This window comes from Pristis pectinata, chromosome 16 (assembly GCF_009764475.1).
Source record: "Pristis pectinata isolate sPriPec2 chromosome 16, sPriPec2.1.pri, whole genome shotgun sequence".
NCBI lineage: Eukaryota > Metazoa > Chordata > Chondrichthyes > Rhinopristiformes > Pristidae > Pristis > Pristis pectinata.
The window spans coordinates 32,180,655-32,201,111 of NC_067420.1; the positions used below are offsets into that span (position 1 = coordinate 32,180,655).

Below are 20,457 nucleotides of genomic sequence, written 5' to 3' on the forward strand. Positions count from 1 at the left end.
CTCTACTGCGTAACATCTAAAAAAAAAGTTGAAGGAGTGTTGGAGTATGAATTGGAGTACATTCAAAGGTCCAGAATAGCTGGTAGTCAGCACCACCCAAGTCCTGGGTGTGCCAGATTAATGGAATTTTACCATATGTCTATTAGAGTAAAGTTCACAGAAGTCCAATCCACAACAGCTGTATTTTTCACCTTAAATCCAGTGATCATTTACACTAACGTGCCCTGGACTGAAAAAAAAAGCACTGCAATTGAGTAAAATCTCAAGGAAATTGTTTTTAAATTAATTAATTGTGTAATTACTTTTTAAATAATGGGATGTTCCTCTCAGGATATTCCCCAAAATTCACAACAGTAATTACTAATCTTTGTTAACTACTTGACTTCAATTAATATCTGTTAGTACATTGTTTCTTTCGTGACAATATTGGAGTAAGTATGATTGCTGGAAATACTATTTGACTTTCTGCTAATGGCACGAGTCTTGGCTTTTGGTCGCCTGAGAAGACAGTAGGAGCTGAGCGTGGAGAAGAAGTTTTGTCTGAAGTTTGCAGAGACCAAGTTGTACAGGATAGGGTTGATAGTGGAGCTGACATAGAAGAGGATATTTGTCACCATGTAGAAGTAATGATAGAAATCGTAGAGAAATCTGGAAGAAGCAATAATAGCAATTAAGATAACAAAATGCAGCAAACTTCATAATAAATGGATTAAGAATGCACCTTTCAGTACTTTGTGGGTGCAAGAATCTTGTAAAGGGATTTGAAAACAAAGAGAGTCCATCTGAAATTGCAGTTATCATAACTTTTCAATTCCAAATGATGAAACTGTGTGAATGTTGTAGAATCATTTTATTAAGGATAGATATAAATTAAGAAGATCATTGGGTCTGGTGCTTCCCTTCTCTAGCCTTAGCTCCTGAGTAAGAAAATAACCACAGATCAATTATTGAATCAAATTTCCTCCTGGAGGATACAAAATAAGACAAGATTCCATCTATTACTTGTCAACCCAAGAAAGTTATGCGATAGAAATGTGTTCTTTGTTATGCACGATAAAGCCACACAGCAATAACCTATGACCATTGAGTTCTATTTCTGAAAATCAACTCCATTGGCATCACTGACACTGAATATTGTAAATAATGTGCATGTGTTATTACATCACATGTTTAAAAGGACAAATTTAATTTCACTCTGCTTGTAATACTACTTCAGTTATCAGTTCACATTTGATTAATTTTATTGACATTTTTTCCCCAAGTATTTGCCCAACTCTTTTTTAATAGAATTAATTTCTTCACCATAAGTACTCTTTAATTATCTCAATTCTCTGTCAAGAAAGGGGATTATCTTTTAATCTTCATAAAATATGGATTACAAAGTATAATTAAAAAATGGAATCTGTTCAGGTCTAAATCCCAGCGGAAGCCGAGTCATTCTGTTCATCCTCCCGTTGGACAACCTGTTTATGTTAAATAATCTTCCTACATGCACGCTGTTAATAGCTTTTAGCACTTAAGTGCTTACTTTGAAGCTTATCTCTATCTTATTTTCTCTACTGAAAAGGAGATTCTTTATCATTTAAAGTGAAGACCCCCATCAACCATCATGGTAGATGCAAGAGATTATGCAGAAGGGTTTTCTTGAGTACTCTTCCCTTCTTCTTAGGCAGTTCCTTGGGATCGAGGATGATATGTTTCCACTCTGAACTCCACATGGACTCCAGTTCTCAGTGCCGTCACAAAAGCTCCTTCACCACATTGAGCAGTTGTGGGCCAGAGATTCCCAGGAGTCAGTGGGGGAAATTTCACTTCGTTAGGACACTTTGAGAACGTCCTTGAATCTTTTCCTCTGCCTGTTAGGTAATCTCTTCTTATGACAGAGTTTGGTATTGGTATTGGTTTATTATTGTCACTTGTACTGAGGTACAGTGAAAAGCTTGTCTTACAAACCGATTGTACAGGTCAATTCATTACACAGTGCAGTTGCATTGAGTTAGTACAAAGTGCATTGATGTAGTACAGGTAAAAACAGTAATAGTACAGAGTAAGGTGTCGCAGCTACAGAGAAAGTGCAGTGCATTAAGGTTTGGAAGAAGAGTGTCTCCTTCAGGTGTGTTAATGTCATGACCCATACAACAGTGTCAACTGAGTGGAATTTGCTGGGGTGCTGGCCTGGGAGAGGACAGTAACATTGGTTCAGTTATACTTGCAGTGGATTTGGAGGATGTTGTGGAGATAGCATTGACTAGGATCACTGCTGCCTGGTAGACCACTTGGTTTGGTTTCATGCCAAGTTTAATGCCATGATCTTCAGGCACCCTTTTCTATAGTCACCCAAGTCTGTGCTATCCATTAGATATCAGTTAATAAAAACACCAGTAATACAAAGATGAGGTTTGAATTTATCTGGCACCTTCCATATTCATTTCAGCACATCCCAATTCACTTTACAGTCAATAAAGTGCTTGTGAAGACTGGTTATTGCAATTTTGGTAAAAGCGGTAACCAGTTCATGCGTAGAAAGCTTTCCCAACAGCCAGGTGGTAATGTCCAGATCATCTGCCTTCCAAATGTCGACTGAGTGATCAGTATTAGGGAGGACACCAGAAATAACTCTCCTGCTCTTCTTAGAAATAATGACATGGGATCTTTCACATCCACCTTAGTGATTTGATGAGGCTTCAGTTTAACACATTGTTGTCAGTGTCAGAACTGGTCATTTCTGTCAGTCATCCATCTGTGATTTTAGCTGAGTTGTTCTCTCTCTCTATTAGTATAGCCTGGCCCACTGGGCATGTCCCACAGCCCTGCTATTAGCAACACGTAACACAGACAAAGGAGCATAATGAGCTTCTAATTGCCACATTAACCAACTTGGTCTCAGCCTATCAGAGGCATTCCCCACTCTTACTGAAAACTTATTTTCTCTCTTTCCTGGTTTTGATGAAGGCTCCTGGACCTGAAACATTAACTCTGTTCCTTTTTCCACAGATGCTGCCTGACCTGCTGAGTGTTTCTGGCATATTATGTTTTTATTTCTGATTTACAGCATCTGCAGTTTTTAAAAAATTCATAGGCTATTTGTTGACAAAAATACATGTACTCAAGAAAATAGGAGCAGGAGTGGCCACCTGGCACCTAAAGCCTGCCATTCAATATGATGAAGGCTGATCTGCCCTATATCTCAACTCCTACTCTGTGCCAATTCCCCACCGCCCTCAATTATTTATCAAATATTTATCTACCTCATCTTTAAATACCTCCAGTGACCTGGCCTCCACGACCCTCTGGGATAGAGAAAAGCTAACATGAATGGCAACTGGAATAAAATAGTGCAGTAACTTGTTTGGGGTAGGGAATTATTCAGAACTCCAGTGGAATTAGTGGAACCACAAAGCCTGGAAGTTGGTTATTTGGATCCTTGAACCAGGGCTGAGTTTTTGACATACAGTTCTGTCACATGACATCCTTTAGTTTCATACATTGAGTTTATGTAGGGAAAATTCATTCATTCTAGATTTGGGTTCAAGAATTTTAATTCAGTTTTGATAAGGCAGGATCTGCCGCTGTTGTAACATAGAAAATGAGGCAACTATTTTGTAGACGGTGAGCTCCCACAAGTAGTACGTGAAAATGAACAGGTTACAAATTAAATACTTACACAATTAGACATATTTGTTAATATTGATTGATAAATATTGGCCTGGAAGGAATGGCTTTCCTGTTCTACTTAGGATAGTTCTCTGGGATCTATTGTGTCCAGATAAAGCTTTTGGTTTAATACTTCATTCAAAAGTCAGCATGTGACAAGGTGGCACTCCTTCAACACTGCAAGTCTCTGGAGTGTGACCTGAATCCACAACCAATTTACTTAGCACATTCATCCAGTAAACCTGTAATATTCTGTATAAATCCTATTAAAATATTCAAAGATACAATGGAAATGTTGGTCTCATACTTTTCAATAAAATATTAAGCATAAATATTGTCATAAAATCAGAACTCTAGTCATTCGGTACTTACTCTGTCCAGTGGTGTTTGGGCACATAACAGAACATGAGACGGCGCACATGATATGGAAGCCAGCACACCACAAATGCAATGACCACAGCCCCTGCAGGACCAAAGGAAGATCTTTGAACTCTTAATGTTATATCACCTTTCTTATTCAATTAAACCTCAAAGAAGACAAAGAAAGTTGAGGAATTCTTTGAAAAACTGGATATTCTTCTAATTGGTACATGACCAACACAGATGATGAGTGTAGTTAGACTTGCACAACTTTAACTTGAAGCAATGATGTAAAGTTGATGAAGGAAAGAGAATTGACTGAAATGGCAGTTCTCCTTGACCCGCTGATTATTCCCAGTATTTTACTCTAATTGTAGATGAAAAGTTAGACTGCCGAAAAGCCAATAGCATTACGAATTATATAACATTTTAAATGCAGATTGAATGTCAAAGCCCCAAAGTATTTAAACTACCTAAAAAACAATGCAGAAAAACAGCTTTAAACTACTTTATCTTATAATAAACCTGGCTGTTAAAATCTGGTCTACAGGTTTATAAACCAGACAATTTTCATTCACTAGATAATTCCTGCTCCTATTATTGTTCTCCACACACAACTTGCTGATGTACTGATCAATGACTGTGAAGTAGTTGTTCAGACTATCTACACGTATGTGCTTAGAGAATTAATGTGTTGTTAGAAAGATTTTCCTGACACCATCTGGAGGCACCCACTGAAACCTGAATGTTGATTTTGAGATATGTAGATTGTCATTTCAATCAAACAATGTTTCTCACTAATGTTTAATGAAGTATAAGCAGATGCTGCACAGCTGTTTTCTTTAATTACTTATGCAGCATGTAAATGATGCTTGCCCTGTTGAACTCCATTATTGAAAGAATGCCATACCAATTAAGGTTTTGTGTTGTTAACATCACAATTCCCTCAGAAATAAGGAAAAAGAGATAACAAAAAGTACAGGTCCATGGTGATACAGTTCTTAAGCTGGAACGTTGGAGATGAGGATACTTGTTCAGGGCAAGAACACAGCTGAAGGAAGGAGCAGTACAGCAAAGGGGTGAAAGTTTGACAAGTTAGGACCAGTGGGAAAAATAGGAGTGAAGTTCTAGCAGCATTTGAGGCAGGGCTGAGTTGAGATGGAAAAAATTCTGGAGTGGATTAGACTCAGAAGCTGTCAGGATGAGTTAGGCTGATCTGGAAAATAAGGAATGTTGGATTGCAACAGTGCAAGGAACACGTGGGATCAAACTGAGCAGGGCCAGACCTGGGAATGAAACACAATGGATTTGATTGGTGTAGGTGCTTAATGAGAACAAACATCAAAAAAGGAACACTCAAGTCCTATGCTTCTCTGAGAGTATTGCTTTAGATTTCCATGCACTTTAAGCAATAGTAATTTTGCGGATGGTACTAAAATTGGTGGTGGTGTACATAATGTAAAAGGTTAAGAAAAATTACAAGGGGATCTTGATCAGCTAGATATATGGGCTGAGGATTGGCAAATGGCTTTCAATCCAGATAAATGTGAGGTATTGCATTTTGGGAGATCAAACCAGGGTAGGACTTATACAGTGAATGGTAGGGCCCTGGGGAGTGTTATGGAACAGAGGGACCTAGGAGTGCAAGTGCATAGTTTGTTGAAAGCAGCATCACAGCTAGATAGGGTGGTGAAGAATGTGTTTGGCACGCTGGCCTTCAACAATCAGGGCACTAAGTATGGGAGTTGGGAAGCTATGATGCAGTTATATAAGACATTGGTGAGGCCACACTTGGAGTATTATATACAGTTTTGGTTACTCTATAATAGAAAAAATATTGTTAAACTAGAAAGAGTGCAGAAAAGATTTACCAGGAGGTTGCCTGGACTTGGGGGCCTGAGTCACAAGGAGAAGTTGTGTAGACTAGGACTTTATTCCCTGGAATGTAGAAGATTAAAGTGTGACCCGATAGAGGTATATAAGATCATGAAGGGCATAGGCAGGATGAAAGCACATATTTTTCCCAGGGAGGAGGTGCTAAAAACAAGAGGGCATAGGTTTAAGATCAGAGGTGAGATATTTAAAAGGGACCTCAGGGGCAGTTTCTTCACACAAAGGGTGGTGTGTATTTGGAATGAGCTGCCAGAAATGGTGGTTGAGGCGGGCACATTAGCCACCTTTAAAAGTCATCTAGTACATGGATAGGAGGGATTTATATAGAGGGCTATTGGCCAAACATGGGCAGATGGGACTTGCTTGCTGGGCAACACAGTCAGCATGGACGAGTTGGGCTGAAGGACTTGTTTCCATGCTGTATGACTCTATATAATAAATTTGTGTTTATTTTATAGCAAACTGTGAAATCAAAAATAAATTGGGAAAGTAAGTTTCAGGAACAAGCTCAGGCAATTGTTGGCTTGTGATTGGTAGTTTCCAATAGAAATACTGATTAATCAGTTTTTCATAGACTTGTATAGTCTGCTAGCTTTTCTAATTGTCCATATTTTAGTAAATTAGCATAACACGTAAACAGACAATGGTAATTTAAGCAATTTAGATGTATATGACAATTTGACAGGAGATGGACAATATTTATATATTTTGTGGTTGTATTTTGTGAAAGGATATTACAAATGAAAATGGATCAATGATTTGCAGATACTGTAAGTAAAATCCACAGATTATTCCATATATAACAAAATAGGGTTTAGATTTATTATATAACATGAACAATAGATTTTTCATTCCCATGTTGTCTATTGAGTGTGTGACCATGCAACACAGTTGCAAGGTCACTAAATGCTGATCATTACTTAAAGTGAAATTATCTAGAATATAGCAACTCCAATTAATTGCAGTATATTGCTTCTATCAGATCCAAACACTGCACTCTATTGCTTCTGCTCCAACAGATAAGACAACTAGTTAATAAGTTCTATTCAATGGGGGGGGGACAGCTAAAGAAACACTTTAGTTCTTGAAAACTGCTCATTGTAGGATATTTAGTAAATTTCTGAATTCTTTTAGTTTTCAGATTAACAACTTGTCTTGCTTTATTACTATATATTTCAAAATTTGCATTATTTTAGTCATTGAACACAGATGCACTTTAAGGAAGAGAGTGCTCATGGTTATGATTTGTGTGTGTTCACCAATATTCTAATGAAAGGTCATGTATCTGAAACATTAGCTCTGTTTCTCTCTGCAGAAATGCTGCTACACCTCTTGAGTATTTCTTGCATTTTCTGTTTTCATTACTGATTTTGTGTTTGGCTTTTACTAGAGGTCTTAAACATGTTGCTGAATATAAGGTAAGTGTTTCTTTGTTAGCTTGTGTGGCTTATGTTATTGTGCCTCAATTTTATCCCCTAAACTGTGAGAGATCTTTTGTGAAACACTTGGGGATTTGGATTGTAATTGCTAGATACCTACCTTTTGTATGAGATTTTAAACTGAAACTGAATTTACCCTTTTAGATCGATGTGTGAAATCCCAAGGGACTATTGCGAGGAAGAGGAATGGTGTTACTTTAGTATCCTGGGCAACCCTTGTTCCTCAACCATCACCATTAGACAGATTATCTGGCCATCATCTCAATCCTATTTTGAAACTATTGTGTGCAAATTGGCTGCTTCATTTCCTATGTTGCATCTACATGTCCAAAGTACTTGATTAATTGAAGAGCTTTGGCGTGTCTTGGGATCATGAAAGGCATTATGTAAATCAAATTTTTTCTTTCTTAGGCTAACTTGTCAACTGCATATAACATGAAATATAATTTTACTATCCACTCTACTAGACATCATCAGCTATCAGACAGAATCAAATTAATACTTGGTCCTTGCCAATCTGTGGAATTATAGAAATGATTCAGTTAGTCTCTGAGTAAACACTTAAGGCTGATTGTAATTTTAATTGTAAGTAGGAAACAAAGAAAAAGGTCAGTTGTCTAGTGTGATTTTTACCCAATTTAAAAATTTAGGTGGGGTGTAAAATGATGATCCTTATACAATCTTTATTTGTGCTTTAAAGGAAATATGTTGAACGTGAAGTGATTTGGATCATTCGACCAGCACCATAATGTGCTGCACTATATCAGGTTCATCCAGCTTTTCTTTTCATTGAAGAAGCAGCTTAATCTTTCTTAGTCTGAATACAGACTAAGAAATCCAATTCAGGAGAAACATTTTTATCAAAGCATGCCGAGAATGTGGAACTTGCTATCTTAAGAAACAGGTGACGATAATAGTCCAGATGCTGTGGTTTAGGGCAAAGCTAGACTTGCATGGAGCATAAATATGGGCATGGGACTTTTAGGCTGAATGGTTTGTTTCTGAGCTTTAAATACCTTATGATATCATAACTTTGCAATTGGAACCATGACAAAGAGATATTCCATAGTGGCCCAACGACACTGTGCAATAAAGCAACATGTTATGAGTGCACAGATATTTATTTCACATTGCTTGCTTTCTCAGTAAAATGATTGGAACATCCCACCAGCACTAACTACAATGTTAATTTGTTAGCAGGAAGACCTGACTTTGTGAATAACTCTTACCAGTTTCAGTTTGCCCATATTATTTAAAGTCAGTCTGCATCTCTTAAAGAGGAGGGGCTTTGTTGCTTTATAACTGGTAGGAATGTTGTAAGAGCACAATAAGAACAGAAGAAATAATAGAAGTTGTAAGTCATTTGGCCAGTCTGTGACAGGAAGGGATTATCATATGGACAGAGGATAAGATTCATACATTTTCTCAAAGCCTCCTTGAAAAACTGCAACAATGCTACTGACTAATAGAAACACAGGAAACAGGAGAACCTACCAGTCAATCCCATCATGGTTTATCTTTTACCTCAATGCCACTGCCCTTCACTAACTCTATATCCCTTGATTCTTTTAATATTTAAAAGTCTATGGATTTGTTTCTCAAATTAATGAAAGAGGATCCACAGCCCTCTTGGGTAGAGAATTCTAACTTCTGACTGAACAAATTTCTTCTTGTCTTTGTCCTGAATGGCAAATCCTGTACTTTGGAATCTGGAATTCTTGGGTGCTAGCCACCTCAGCCAAAGAAAACATTCTCCCTGCACTTATGCTGTAAAAATGCATCATCAATATTACCTTTCATTCTTCAAATGCAGTCTGTAAGGAGCTGCAGCTGGATGCACTTCCTGCAGGTGTAATTATCAGGGACACTGGAGGTCTCCCTGATTTCCCACATGCTACAGGAGGAGCATACTTCTGTCCTGACCACCATTCCCACTGTTCTATACAAAGAAAATTACAAACAACAGAGAAAGAAAGAGAACCTACTGGAAGCCTCCGCTCACCTACTCTGCCTCTTCACGCCGAAGCCTCTTTAGCCGAAGCCTCAGCTCCCCACCCTGACACTGTCCACTCACACAATGGCTGCTCCACGATGGCCACTCTGCTTGACCCTAACTTCTTTTTATTGGCAGCTGCTGCCTAATTATCCAATTAGCTAATCAACAGGCCTCTCAGCTTACCACCACAGCAACAAGAACGACAACAAAGGGCCTACCTTTTTAAACCGCTTCCCGCTCTCATTCTCACTCTCGTTCTCGCTCTAGTTCTCGCGGTACCTACCACGGCAACGAGACTTGCCGCTCCTGTACTTGTACTACTCACCACAGCAACCTTATGTATCTTTTGTAGTGCCTTATTGAAGGCCTTCTGAAAGTCAACTCATTCATTTTATGTATTCCGCTAGTCACAACCTGAAAAAAACCTCAACCGCATTTGACAAATATGATATCCCTTTCATAAATCTATGTCCTGTTAGTATTTTCTATGTGTCCTGTTTCCATTTCTTTAATAACTGCTTCCCATCTTTTCTTAAACACTGGTACTAGATTTACTAACTTCAGTCCATAAGAACCATTCTAGAATCTATGGAATTTAGGAAGATGACAATCAGTGTGTAATTCTAGAAGATGACTCCTCCCCTTCTTCCGTAGCCACCTCCTCAAAACCCTAGAATGCAGGAAAGGGCAACTGGCTCAAGCAAGAATGGCACACTGTGAGAGAGACCTGGCTCCATGTTTTTCCAATGCTGCATTGCATATCTCAATGTCTACCTTTTGTCTGATACCAGAAGTGGAAAAAGATACAAAGATTATAAGATGTAAAATAACATGTTCCCTTATCAGAAATCTACTATCAGCACTTGTAGTATTTGACCCAACACACAAGTTACTGAGGAATTCAATGGGTCAGGCAGCATCTGTGGGGGGAAGTTAACACTTCATCTAGACTGAAAGGTAGAGGGGAGATAGCCAGTATAGGTACTGACCCACTGAGTTCATTCAGCATGTGTGTTGCTCCAGATTCCAGCATCTGCACTCTCCCGTGTCTCTAGTATTTGACCCATCTGGAATGATTGCAGGAACAGTCTAAAAGAAATTCATAGATGCTGTCGGCTTTATTTGTGAATATTGTATTATTTGCTTGGATTTCAAAGGCTTGGTGTACACTAGTGATCAACCCCCCTTTGTCCTTTGCCTGTCTCATTGATGCAAAGTAACAATTACTTACAGTCCAGGACACTGATGGATGAAAGGATTCAACATGGCTAAAGTATATAAAACCTTTTCAGTTTTAATCTGCTTTGAACTTACATCAAGGGAGAACGTGAAAACGTAAGTGATGTTATGATGTGACTCCATTCTTCATCTGAATCAGGAACTCCAATACTTAGAGCAAAAAGTATCAGTATTCGATAAAAGCATGAACATCAACATTCCTTATTCCCTAAACTACACTTCTCACCTCCTCATGTATTCAAACAATCAAAGAGTTACATTCAATAGTATGCTACACCTTCCAGCATCCCTCAGATTCAATCCCTTTCATGTTTTCTTTATGTTATTGATGCTGAATGTGTTCATCTCTTCCAGGTGGCAATAGGGGAATTATAAAACCCCAGCACTGTTAGTCCTAACAGATAATTTGTCTACTGGTGGAAACTGAATGTATACAGATAGGATTGAGCCTAATTGCTATGTCAGAATCAGAATCAGAATCAGGTTTATTATCACTGACAAATGTCATGAAATTTGTTGTTTTGCAGCAGCAAGACAGTGCAAGACATAAAGAGATAAAAATTACTATAAGTTATGGAAATAAATAAATAGTGCAAAAGAAAAATAACAAGGTCGTGTTCATGGGTTCATGGACTGTTCAGAAATCTGACGGTGGAGGGGAAGAAGCTGTTCCTGAAATGTTGAGTGTGGGTCTTCAGGCTCCTGTACCTCCTCCCCGATGGTAGTCATAATAGCTTATTGATCAACTTTGATAGGGCTTACAATCGAAGAATAGAGGTAATGGAAAATGCTACTGGTCATTGAACCACACACAAGGGTTATCCTTGTTACAGTGGAAAGGTGTAAGGGAAAGAAAAAAGCTACCAATGAAACCCTTGTATACTGTAAGGTCAATGGGCAGCAGACATGCAGGAAGTGGTAGATATAAAAAAAAATCCTGTTTCCACAATCCATGGGTCGGGAGAAGAGATGTGGAAGAAATTCTGAGGCTTGAGGAAGAATTCTATAATAAGATCAGCACATGATGACAATTCAGAGTACGTTCGTGCCTATGGTATTTTACTATAAGACTGCACCTTAGTCATGTTCCAATGGAGTAGAACTGCACTAATTTTCCAAATGATGTATGTCAAAATCACCTTGCCTGTATTCCTTCATTTTAAACTTGGTAAGTGTGCAGAGAGATGCTGGTAACATCAGCCATTTCTGAACCATGTAAAGTCAATAGACCAAAATCATCTGGCACAGAAATGGGCCCATTCAGCCAATCACTTCCATGCTGATCATGAAGCCTATCTACATTAATCCCATTTGCCTACATTTGGCTCATATTCATTCGTGCCTTTCCTATCCAAGTACCTGTTTAAATGTTGTAATTGTATCTGCCTCTACCAACTCCTCTGAAAGTTTGTTACAGATATTGACCTCCCCCTCAGATCTCCTATAGATTTCTCCCCTCTCACATTGAACCTGTGCCCTATTAGTTCTAAACTCTCCTGCCCTGGGAAAAAGATTCTGAATAGCTATCATATCTATGCCCCACATTATAAACCTCTGTAAGGTCACCCTTCAACCTCCTATGTCCCAGCAAGAATAAACACTGCCTATCCAATCTTTCCTTATCTCTACAGCCCTCCATTCCAGACAATATTTTAGTGAAGCTCTTCTGCACTCTTTCTATTGCTGCCACATCCTTCACCTATCACCTGCCTGCATGTGCTCCTCCTCCTCCCCCGATGGCTTCTGCTCTCTTCCTTTCCAGTCCTGGTGAAGGGTCTCATGGAACATAGAACATAGAACAGTACAGCAAAGAACAGGCCCTTCGGCCCACAATGTTGTGCCGACATAGCTAATCCCTCCTACCTACAGAATGCCCATATCCCTCTATTTTCCTCTCATTCATGTGCCCATTCAAGCCCCTCTTAAAGGTCCCCAATGAATTTGTCTCGACCAAAACGTCGACTGTTCATTTCTCTCCATAGATGCTGCCTGACCTGCTGAGTTCCTCCAGCACCTTTTGAGTGTGTTGCTCCAGATTCCAGCATCTGCAGAATGTGACATCCTTCCTGTAGTGTGGTGACCAGAACTGTTCACAATACACTTAAGTGTGGTCTAACTAATATTTTGTATAATTGCAACATGACATCCCAATTCTTATACTCAATGCCTCAGCCTATGAGGGCAAGGACACCAAATGCCTTTTTCACTACCTTATTCACTTGTGTTGCCACTTTCAGGGAGCTATGAACTTGTACCCCAAGCTCTCTCTGTACATCAACGCTTCTAAGGTCGCTGCCATTTACTCTATATGTCCTACTACCAGAATTTGACTTCCGAAAGTGCATTACTTCACACTTCACTCTATTAAATTCCATCTGCCACCGCTCCACCCAACTTTCCAGCTGATCTATGCATCCTTAGACAACCTTCTTCGCTATCTATGACTCCACCAATTTTCATGTTGTCTGCAGACTTCCTAATCAGACCACCTACATTCTCATCTAAGTCATTTTTATATATTACAAACAACAAAGGTCCCAGAACCAATCTCTGCGGTACACCACTTGTTAGAGACTTCTCATCAGAAAAACACCCATCCAACACTACTTTCTGCCTCCTATCACCAAGCCAATTTTGGATCCAGTTTGCCAACACACCTCGGATCCGTTGTGCCTTAACCTTTTGGACCCACCTACCATGTGGGACCTTGTCAAAAATACCATGTGAAATTACTTGCTAAGTAAGGACTCATCTGTTCAGAACTGAGTCTTTGGCTTGAAACATTAACTCTGTTTCTCTTTCCACAAGATGCTGCCTGACCTGCTGTATGTTTCCAGTATTTTCTGTTCTTATTACACCAGATAAGAGCCTTAGATTGTTTTACTTTGTGGTATATTAAATGGCAGTAACTATGACTGATAAAGGAACATTGGGAATGATAAACCTGGGCCCATGAATTTATTGAAAACAAAACTAATAGCCGGGGCATATAATGACATGATACCAACAAATAACGTATGCCACAGAAGGGACATAAACACATCAATATACCAGGAAGGCACAGTTTTGATGGTTAAACAGAAACTGAGAACAGACCTGTTCTAGTAGACAATTAGGGTAAAGAGCAACCCTATGATTATCAGAAGCAGGCAAATAGCAGAGGGATCAATCTAGTTCATTGCTATGTACAGCTTGACTATCTGAGGTACTTTCATCCATAGCTCCCATCAGCCAAAATTGTAAGTCTTTTTACAAAGGGGATGGAGTACAAGACATTTTGCTGCATCTCCATGTTTTGAATAGACCACACCTGGAGTACTGTGAGTAGTTTTGTATGCCTTCAAGGTGGTGGAGCGAAAATTGGCCGATTCCTGGGATGATGCAGTTACTGTAAGAGGAAAGATTGATTAAAATGGACCTACCCTCATGAGTTTAGGTGAGTGAGAAGTGATCTCGTCGATGCACATATAATTCTGAGGGGACTTGACAGGGTGGGTGCTGTTGGGATGCTTCCTCTTGTGGAGGAGTCTAGAACTATGGGGCATAGTCCCAGGCTGGAGTCAGGCACTTAAGACTGAGGATGAAATTCTTCTCTTAGAGAGTTGTGTCAATGTGGAATTCTCCACCCTAGGGAATGCGGATGCTGAAGAACCAATCGCATTCATGGCTGAGCGAGATACCTGAACTATTGGGAAATCAGGTTATGGGGATCGGGGAGGAGCAAAGTTAAGGTCAAAAAACAGATCAATCACAATTTTATTAATTGGTGGAGGTAGGTTCAGGGGACATCGGGCTGCCTCCTGCTTTTATTTCTGATGTTCTTTTCTCTCTTGTGGGATGGAGTCTGAGACCTTGAGGTACATTGTCTCGGCATCTTTCCTAACCTCTCCATTCCTCTTCACACAAACCCCCATTACCCAGCATCTCCGCCACTCACTGCACCAAGCTGCTTGCTTAACTGAATATTACTCCATCACAATAACTTCCCTCACTTCATTAAAAATGAAACTGGCCTTCTATTATATTTCAATTGTAATATTTCTTCTAAACAGACTCAAACTGAGAGTTCTGCGAAACTGAGTTGGCAGTACTGGCAAGTACGAGTAATAGCAGTAAGTGTAATCTCTTTTAAAATTGTGTTGTACCAGGATATTTCAATTGTTGCTCACTGCTTTTGCAGAGTAAGTATTTCATGGTCATTTCATTCTTCATTGGCACAAAATTTCCTCCAGTGTTTCTTCCAATCAAAATGGCACAATCATGGCAAAAGAATGGTGGAAACCCAATTCTGCAGTGCGTCTAGGATCAGGAGGAGCACTTGAGGTTTCCACTGACCTTCCATTGAAAGTGTAGCAGTCAATTGGATAACATTATGAGGAAATTTCTGGTGTCATTTGTTGAACTGCACATCACGTGCATTGCCTAGAGAAACCTTACTGGTCACATACTGTCAGAGAGCTGTAGGAGAATGAAGTCTTGCTTCAAAACCAAGTCTTTTTTAAGGCATGTATTAGTAAATAATGAAGAGCTGATACATACTGAGAACTTTGACTCCATGTCGAAGGGATTGGATCCGGCTTGGCTCCACCGAAATGCTCAGTGTGTTTTGCTGTCCCTCGATCGTGCACATCTGACTGTCTTGAGCTGCATGCTTGAAGGTTGCTATTAGCTGATTGGCGATGATTGTGTTCAAGACTGAGATCATTATCATGGGTATGACAAAGGACAGGAATGCATTTACCTTCAAGTGAAACAAATAGATGCAATTATAAAATAGAAACATCAATTACCACCAACAAAGAAATCCGTGTACTTTTTAAGGTTGAACTGGGATCATTCCCCTAAATTGTCCTCTGACACTGCATTAATATGTATAGGGTTAGCAGAAGGGCACATTATTTCCCTTTGTGCACATCTCTATCAATCACCTGCCATTTGAAAAGATGCCCACCTCTCTACCTCAAGTGCCCATGTTGCTTCTCTCTTATATCAATGTGTAAGAGAGGAGGGTAGAATATTTCTTTAGAAAAGGATTGAATTCATATTAGGGGCCCAGGGTGCTCGCCCCCTAGCCTGCATGCCTTCCCATTTGTGGTCACATGTGTTCTTCTGGATGCTGGTAGATTTGTACTTTCTTTAGTTCCCAATGGATAACTGTTGAGCTGGAAAAGCAAATCATGGTCTGGAACTTATTGGGAACTGCTGGCCTCTCCACTCCAGACTGCCAGCACTTCTCTGTGTTAGTGTGACATAGTTCACAATTCCCACACAAATTCAGGAATTGAGAACTTGCTGGCTAGCCTTTGCCAGTAACTCCCTGAACTGTGGTCTGAAGTCCACAAGCTTGCTGCAATTCTATTGCATTTGCACTGAATCTGTGTCAGGTTAGATCTTGATACATGGAATGGCTGTGATGGACACAGCGAAATATGATAACATTTACATTTTCTTCAATTAATTGACTTTGCTTTAATGTTTTTATTTGTTTATAAGCATTTTTAAATGTTTTAATATTTTCAATTATTTTAATGTTTAGACTTATTAAAATGTTACTAGTTTTTTAATGTCAGGTTTGACAGCAGGCTAAACCAGGGGTATGGTTTGTTCTGTCTCCTTGTGATAGATTACATCACAAAAATCCCCGTTACCATATCCTCACCATTTTGGATGAGTGTGGCTTTGGGCAACATGTTGACAGTGCCAGGTCTGAGAAAGGTAAATTTGAACATAGCACTGAAGTCAGCAGTAAACATGGGGAGTTTTCTGCTGGCCTCAAGTTCAGGCCAAGAAACTTGATAGAGAAGCCTTGGCCCTGAATGCGACCCCTTCTGATTCACTGGCATTGAATGGAGCAGGAGTGACCTCTGCTTTTTAAAGTATTGAATAGGAATACCTGGAGCCATTGGGGTGTGATATTGCCCTTCATTTTCCTGACTCCTGCCAGAATTACTGTCACTGTCCCTGAAGGAAAACTTGAACCACTTTGTGTCACCTTTTAGCATAGAACAATCACTTTACAAAGTGACTGTTTTGATGTCCTATCACAGCAGTATTATCCCTGAGCAACATGCACCAATTTTAAACCAAAGTGTGGAAAGTAACATTATAAAGATCATTACAAAAAGTAAGCTAGAAAATAAAACTTCTACAGTGAAGTGTTCAGAGGCAGCATGTTTAAGTGCTAATTATTTACTGTTAAAAAGAGTTATATAATTATTGCAATATACTTAAAAACCCACATTTATTGTAGAAATCATTACTGAGATCCAAAATAATTTGAAAAGTAATTTGTAAAAATATAAGGCATACAGAATATTGTGCTATTTACTGTAAGGTGTGTTTAGAATATACACTGAGAACATGATAGAATCACTAGATTAATCAGTCATTAGGTTGATTTTTATGGCTTTTAGGGTGCAAAGGGTAGTAATTTCCAGGGGCCAAACAATGACGGACAGTTGAATGAAATAACTTCTATATCTGCGTATTGGGAAGAAAATTAAAAGTGTGTGGCTAACTACAATCAAACATTCTTCAAATTTTCTTGCACAACTGAAACCATGAAGATTCAATTACTACTGAATACAGCACTTAATTGTCTTTGAGAATAGTAAAAGCATAAATAGGAACCAAGTTCTAAATGAATCTGAATTTTGCTACCAGTGACTAGTGGATAACACTTAACTAATTACGATTTATTCTATATTGCATCACCTGAATGAGTTAACTCTAAGTTTCAAACTGGGAAAGAAACTCTTTAGATGTTTCAGATATCACTATTTTATAGATCTTTGGATGTTTAGACATTTATGGGAATACTATTCACTGATTTTTTTGTGTTGAGAGATATTGGTGGCATAAAGGAACTGGTGACTTGATAAAATGGGTGAACGTTTAAAGAATCTGCAGGAAAATAGCTATGGAAATGATTCTTTAATGGAGAACGTGACAGAGTGTTTGATAAACAAAATTTCTTCTGCAAGTTAAATGGCATCTATTAACTGAAGTGTGGTGAACAGAAACTGTGCCAAGTTCTATGGCTCTGAATGATATCATAGTTACCTTGGCAATATTGACCATAGAAAGCAGAAACTGTTCCCGGAGTAGAAAAGGATTTTAAAAAGTAGATTATAGATAGAAATACTTCCCTTTTCTGAGATGATTCCTTCAGAAAATGTACAAGGAACACTGAGAATGGGAAAAGAACATGTGTGAAAGATTCTTCTTTCACAGCCTTCACATTGCATACACTTGTTGGTTCCAGAAACACATCTGATTGTGTCTTTAATCTGTATGAAACCAAGACATGCATTTATATGATACCTTCTGCATCCATTTCAGGATATCACAAAGCATACAGCAGCCAAATTGTGCACAACTAATTCCAACAAAAGCCTGTGATGACCAGTATTTTTGCAATCTTGTGTGAAGGATTATTATTGTCCAGAACCCGGGTAATAACTCCTGCTTTTATATCCTCTGAGGGAACAAACTGAGCCTAAATTTAACAAATTATCTTAATCATTCTGTCAGTTCTGCACTGGGATTTTCACACTTGGGTCTGTGGAGATGGATTTGAACCCAGAACCATCTGGTTGAGAGGTTAGCACACAGCCAACTGAGCGACAGATGACATTTTGGATGATTAATTAATTTTAGAATTCTTCCATAATTACTTACTTCACACGTCTACTACAATCTAAATGCCAATGATATCAACATTTAAGTAGACACCAAACTGCTGAAAGAACACAGAGGGTTGAGCAGCATTTTTGTATTTTTGTGTGTGTGGGGGCGGGGGCGGGGGTGGAGGAATTGCCAATGTTTCAGTTCAAGACCCTGCTTTAAGATAAAATAAGATAAGATCTTTATTAGACACATGTACATTGAAACACAGTGAAATGCATCTTTTGCGTAGAGTGTTCTGGGGGCAGCCTGCAAGTGTCGCCACGCTTCCAGCGCCAATATAGCACGCCCACAACTTCCTAACCCGTACGTCTTTGGAATGCGGGAGGAAACCGGAGCACCCGGAGGAAACCCACACAGCCATGGGGAGAACGTACAAACTCCTTACAGACAGTGGCTGGATTTGAACCCAGGTCGCTGGTGCTGTAATAGCGTTACGCTAACCGCTACACTACCGTGCCTGCCCTCTTTAGGACTGAGAGTGGAGAGGGAAGACAGCCGGTATAAAGAAGAGAGGGCGAAGGGGTGAGACAGGCCACTTGGTGACAAGTGGATTGAGGAGGGGGTGAAGGATAATGGGCAGAAGAAGCCAGTGGGGGACGGAGAGGGGTAGAAGAGACAGAGACAGGTAGCTAATAGGTGGAGGAAGACAAGGAAGAAAGTCAGATGGAGCCAGGTTTTGGGGGGAGGGGGTAAAGGTGGGGGTAGAGGCTGAAGGGTAATAAGCAGGGACACAACTGTACAAGTGCTGGAATCAGGTAAGTAAGGGTGGTGATAATGGGAGCCATTAAGGGAGAGAGGAAAGGCAGGTGGAACCAGTTGGGGGAGGGGATAGGGTGGGTAAAGTGTGTGAGTAGTTGGTAGGTGGAACTAAGAGGGGGAGGTGGACGTAAATGGGTGATGGTGGGTTGGAGGGGGAGTATGGGAAAGGGAACAAAAATGGAAGGACCAGAGGTGAATTGGAAGGAGGAAGAGAGGGCAACACAGTAAGTAAAGCTAACCTGAAGTTGGAAAATTCAATGTTTGTACCATTGGGTTGTAGACTACCCAGGTGGGATATAAGGTGTTTTTCTTCTAGTTTACACTGGGTCTTGCCTTGGCAGTGGAGAAGGCCAAGGGTGGACAGGTCGCTGTGGGAAAGGGAAGGGGTGTTCAAATGGCATGAAAATGGGAGTTTGGGATGGTTGGTACTCATCAAATTGGTCACCTGGTCTGTGCTTGGTCTTACCCATGTAGAGGAGGCCACATCGGGAGCACTTGACACAATAGATGAGGTAGGTGGCGATGTATGTGAATTTTTGCCTCAGCTGCAAGGGCTGTTTAAGTCCTTGGATGTTGGTGAGGGAGTAGGCATTGGAATAAGTGTTGCGCCTCCTGTAGTTGCAGGGGAAAGTGCCAGGGGTCAAGGAGAAGTGGGCAGGGAAGGATGGCCTAGTGGTTAAGTCACAAGTCTAGGAAGCAAGAGGCTAGACTATCAAATACTCTAGTTCAAATCCCAGCTGTGGAATTTAAATTCAGATAATAATGTAGAATTTAATAAGTACTAGATTTAATAAAGGTCGCCACAGAACTATCAAATTGTTGTAAAAATCCATCTAGTTCATTATTACCTTTCCTGATTTGGCCTATTTGTGACTCCAGACTGCTAGCCATGTGGTTGACTCTTGAAATGACCAAGCAAACCACCTTGCTCAGGGCAATATGGAATGGGCAATAAATGCTGTCCTTTCTAGTGACACGCACATCCTGAAAAAGTGAATAACTAACAAGAAATGCCTAAATCCCTAGAATTATGTGTGGCTGAAGAGCAATGATTGTTTCAATACTCTGTAATAGACCTGTACAACTAAATCATATCCCAGTGAATGTCTCTTTTGCCTTGGGCTCCCACCAGGATGGAACAAGTGATATTTCCCTCGTCAGTCTGCAGGTCATAAATCCATCAGCCTGTGTGTGAATGTTTAGAACAACAGTCACGTTGTTTTTCAGTAGCCATCGGCAGGGATGTCCTGTGATTTCCTGCATTTGTTGGCTTCTCACATGTTCAGAGTGTCATAAATTAAGCCACCAGGACACTTAACTTGCAGCCACTATTGTTGGGCAAGGTTATCATTCAATGAATGCGCAGCTGATTAGCGATCACCGTGACAGAATCACAGCTCTTTGTTCCCGGGACTCTTTGCAGTTGTC

General features: G+C 39.8%; 1 protein-coding gene across 1 annotated transcript in view; it reads right to left on the reverse strand.

The window, feature by feature from the left end:
* Positions 1 to 398: 398 nt before the first annotated feature.
* ntsr1 (neurotensin receptor 1 (high affinity)) overlaps positions 399 to 20,457 on the reverse strand; it is a 31,268-nt gene continuing 11,209 nt past the window's right edge. The window contains exons 2-4 of the mRNA XM_052031677.1: positions 15,121 to 15,322; positions 4,027 to 4,117; positions 399 to 648 (exon numbers count right to left, since the gene is read on the reverse strand). Of these exons, the coding sequence (XP_051887637.1) occupies positions 399 to 648; positions 4,027 to 4,117; positions 15,121 to 15,322 (543 nt within the window). The remainder of the gene's footprint in view (positions 649 to 4,026; positions 4,118 to 15,120; positions 15,323 to 20,457) is intronic.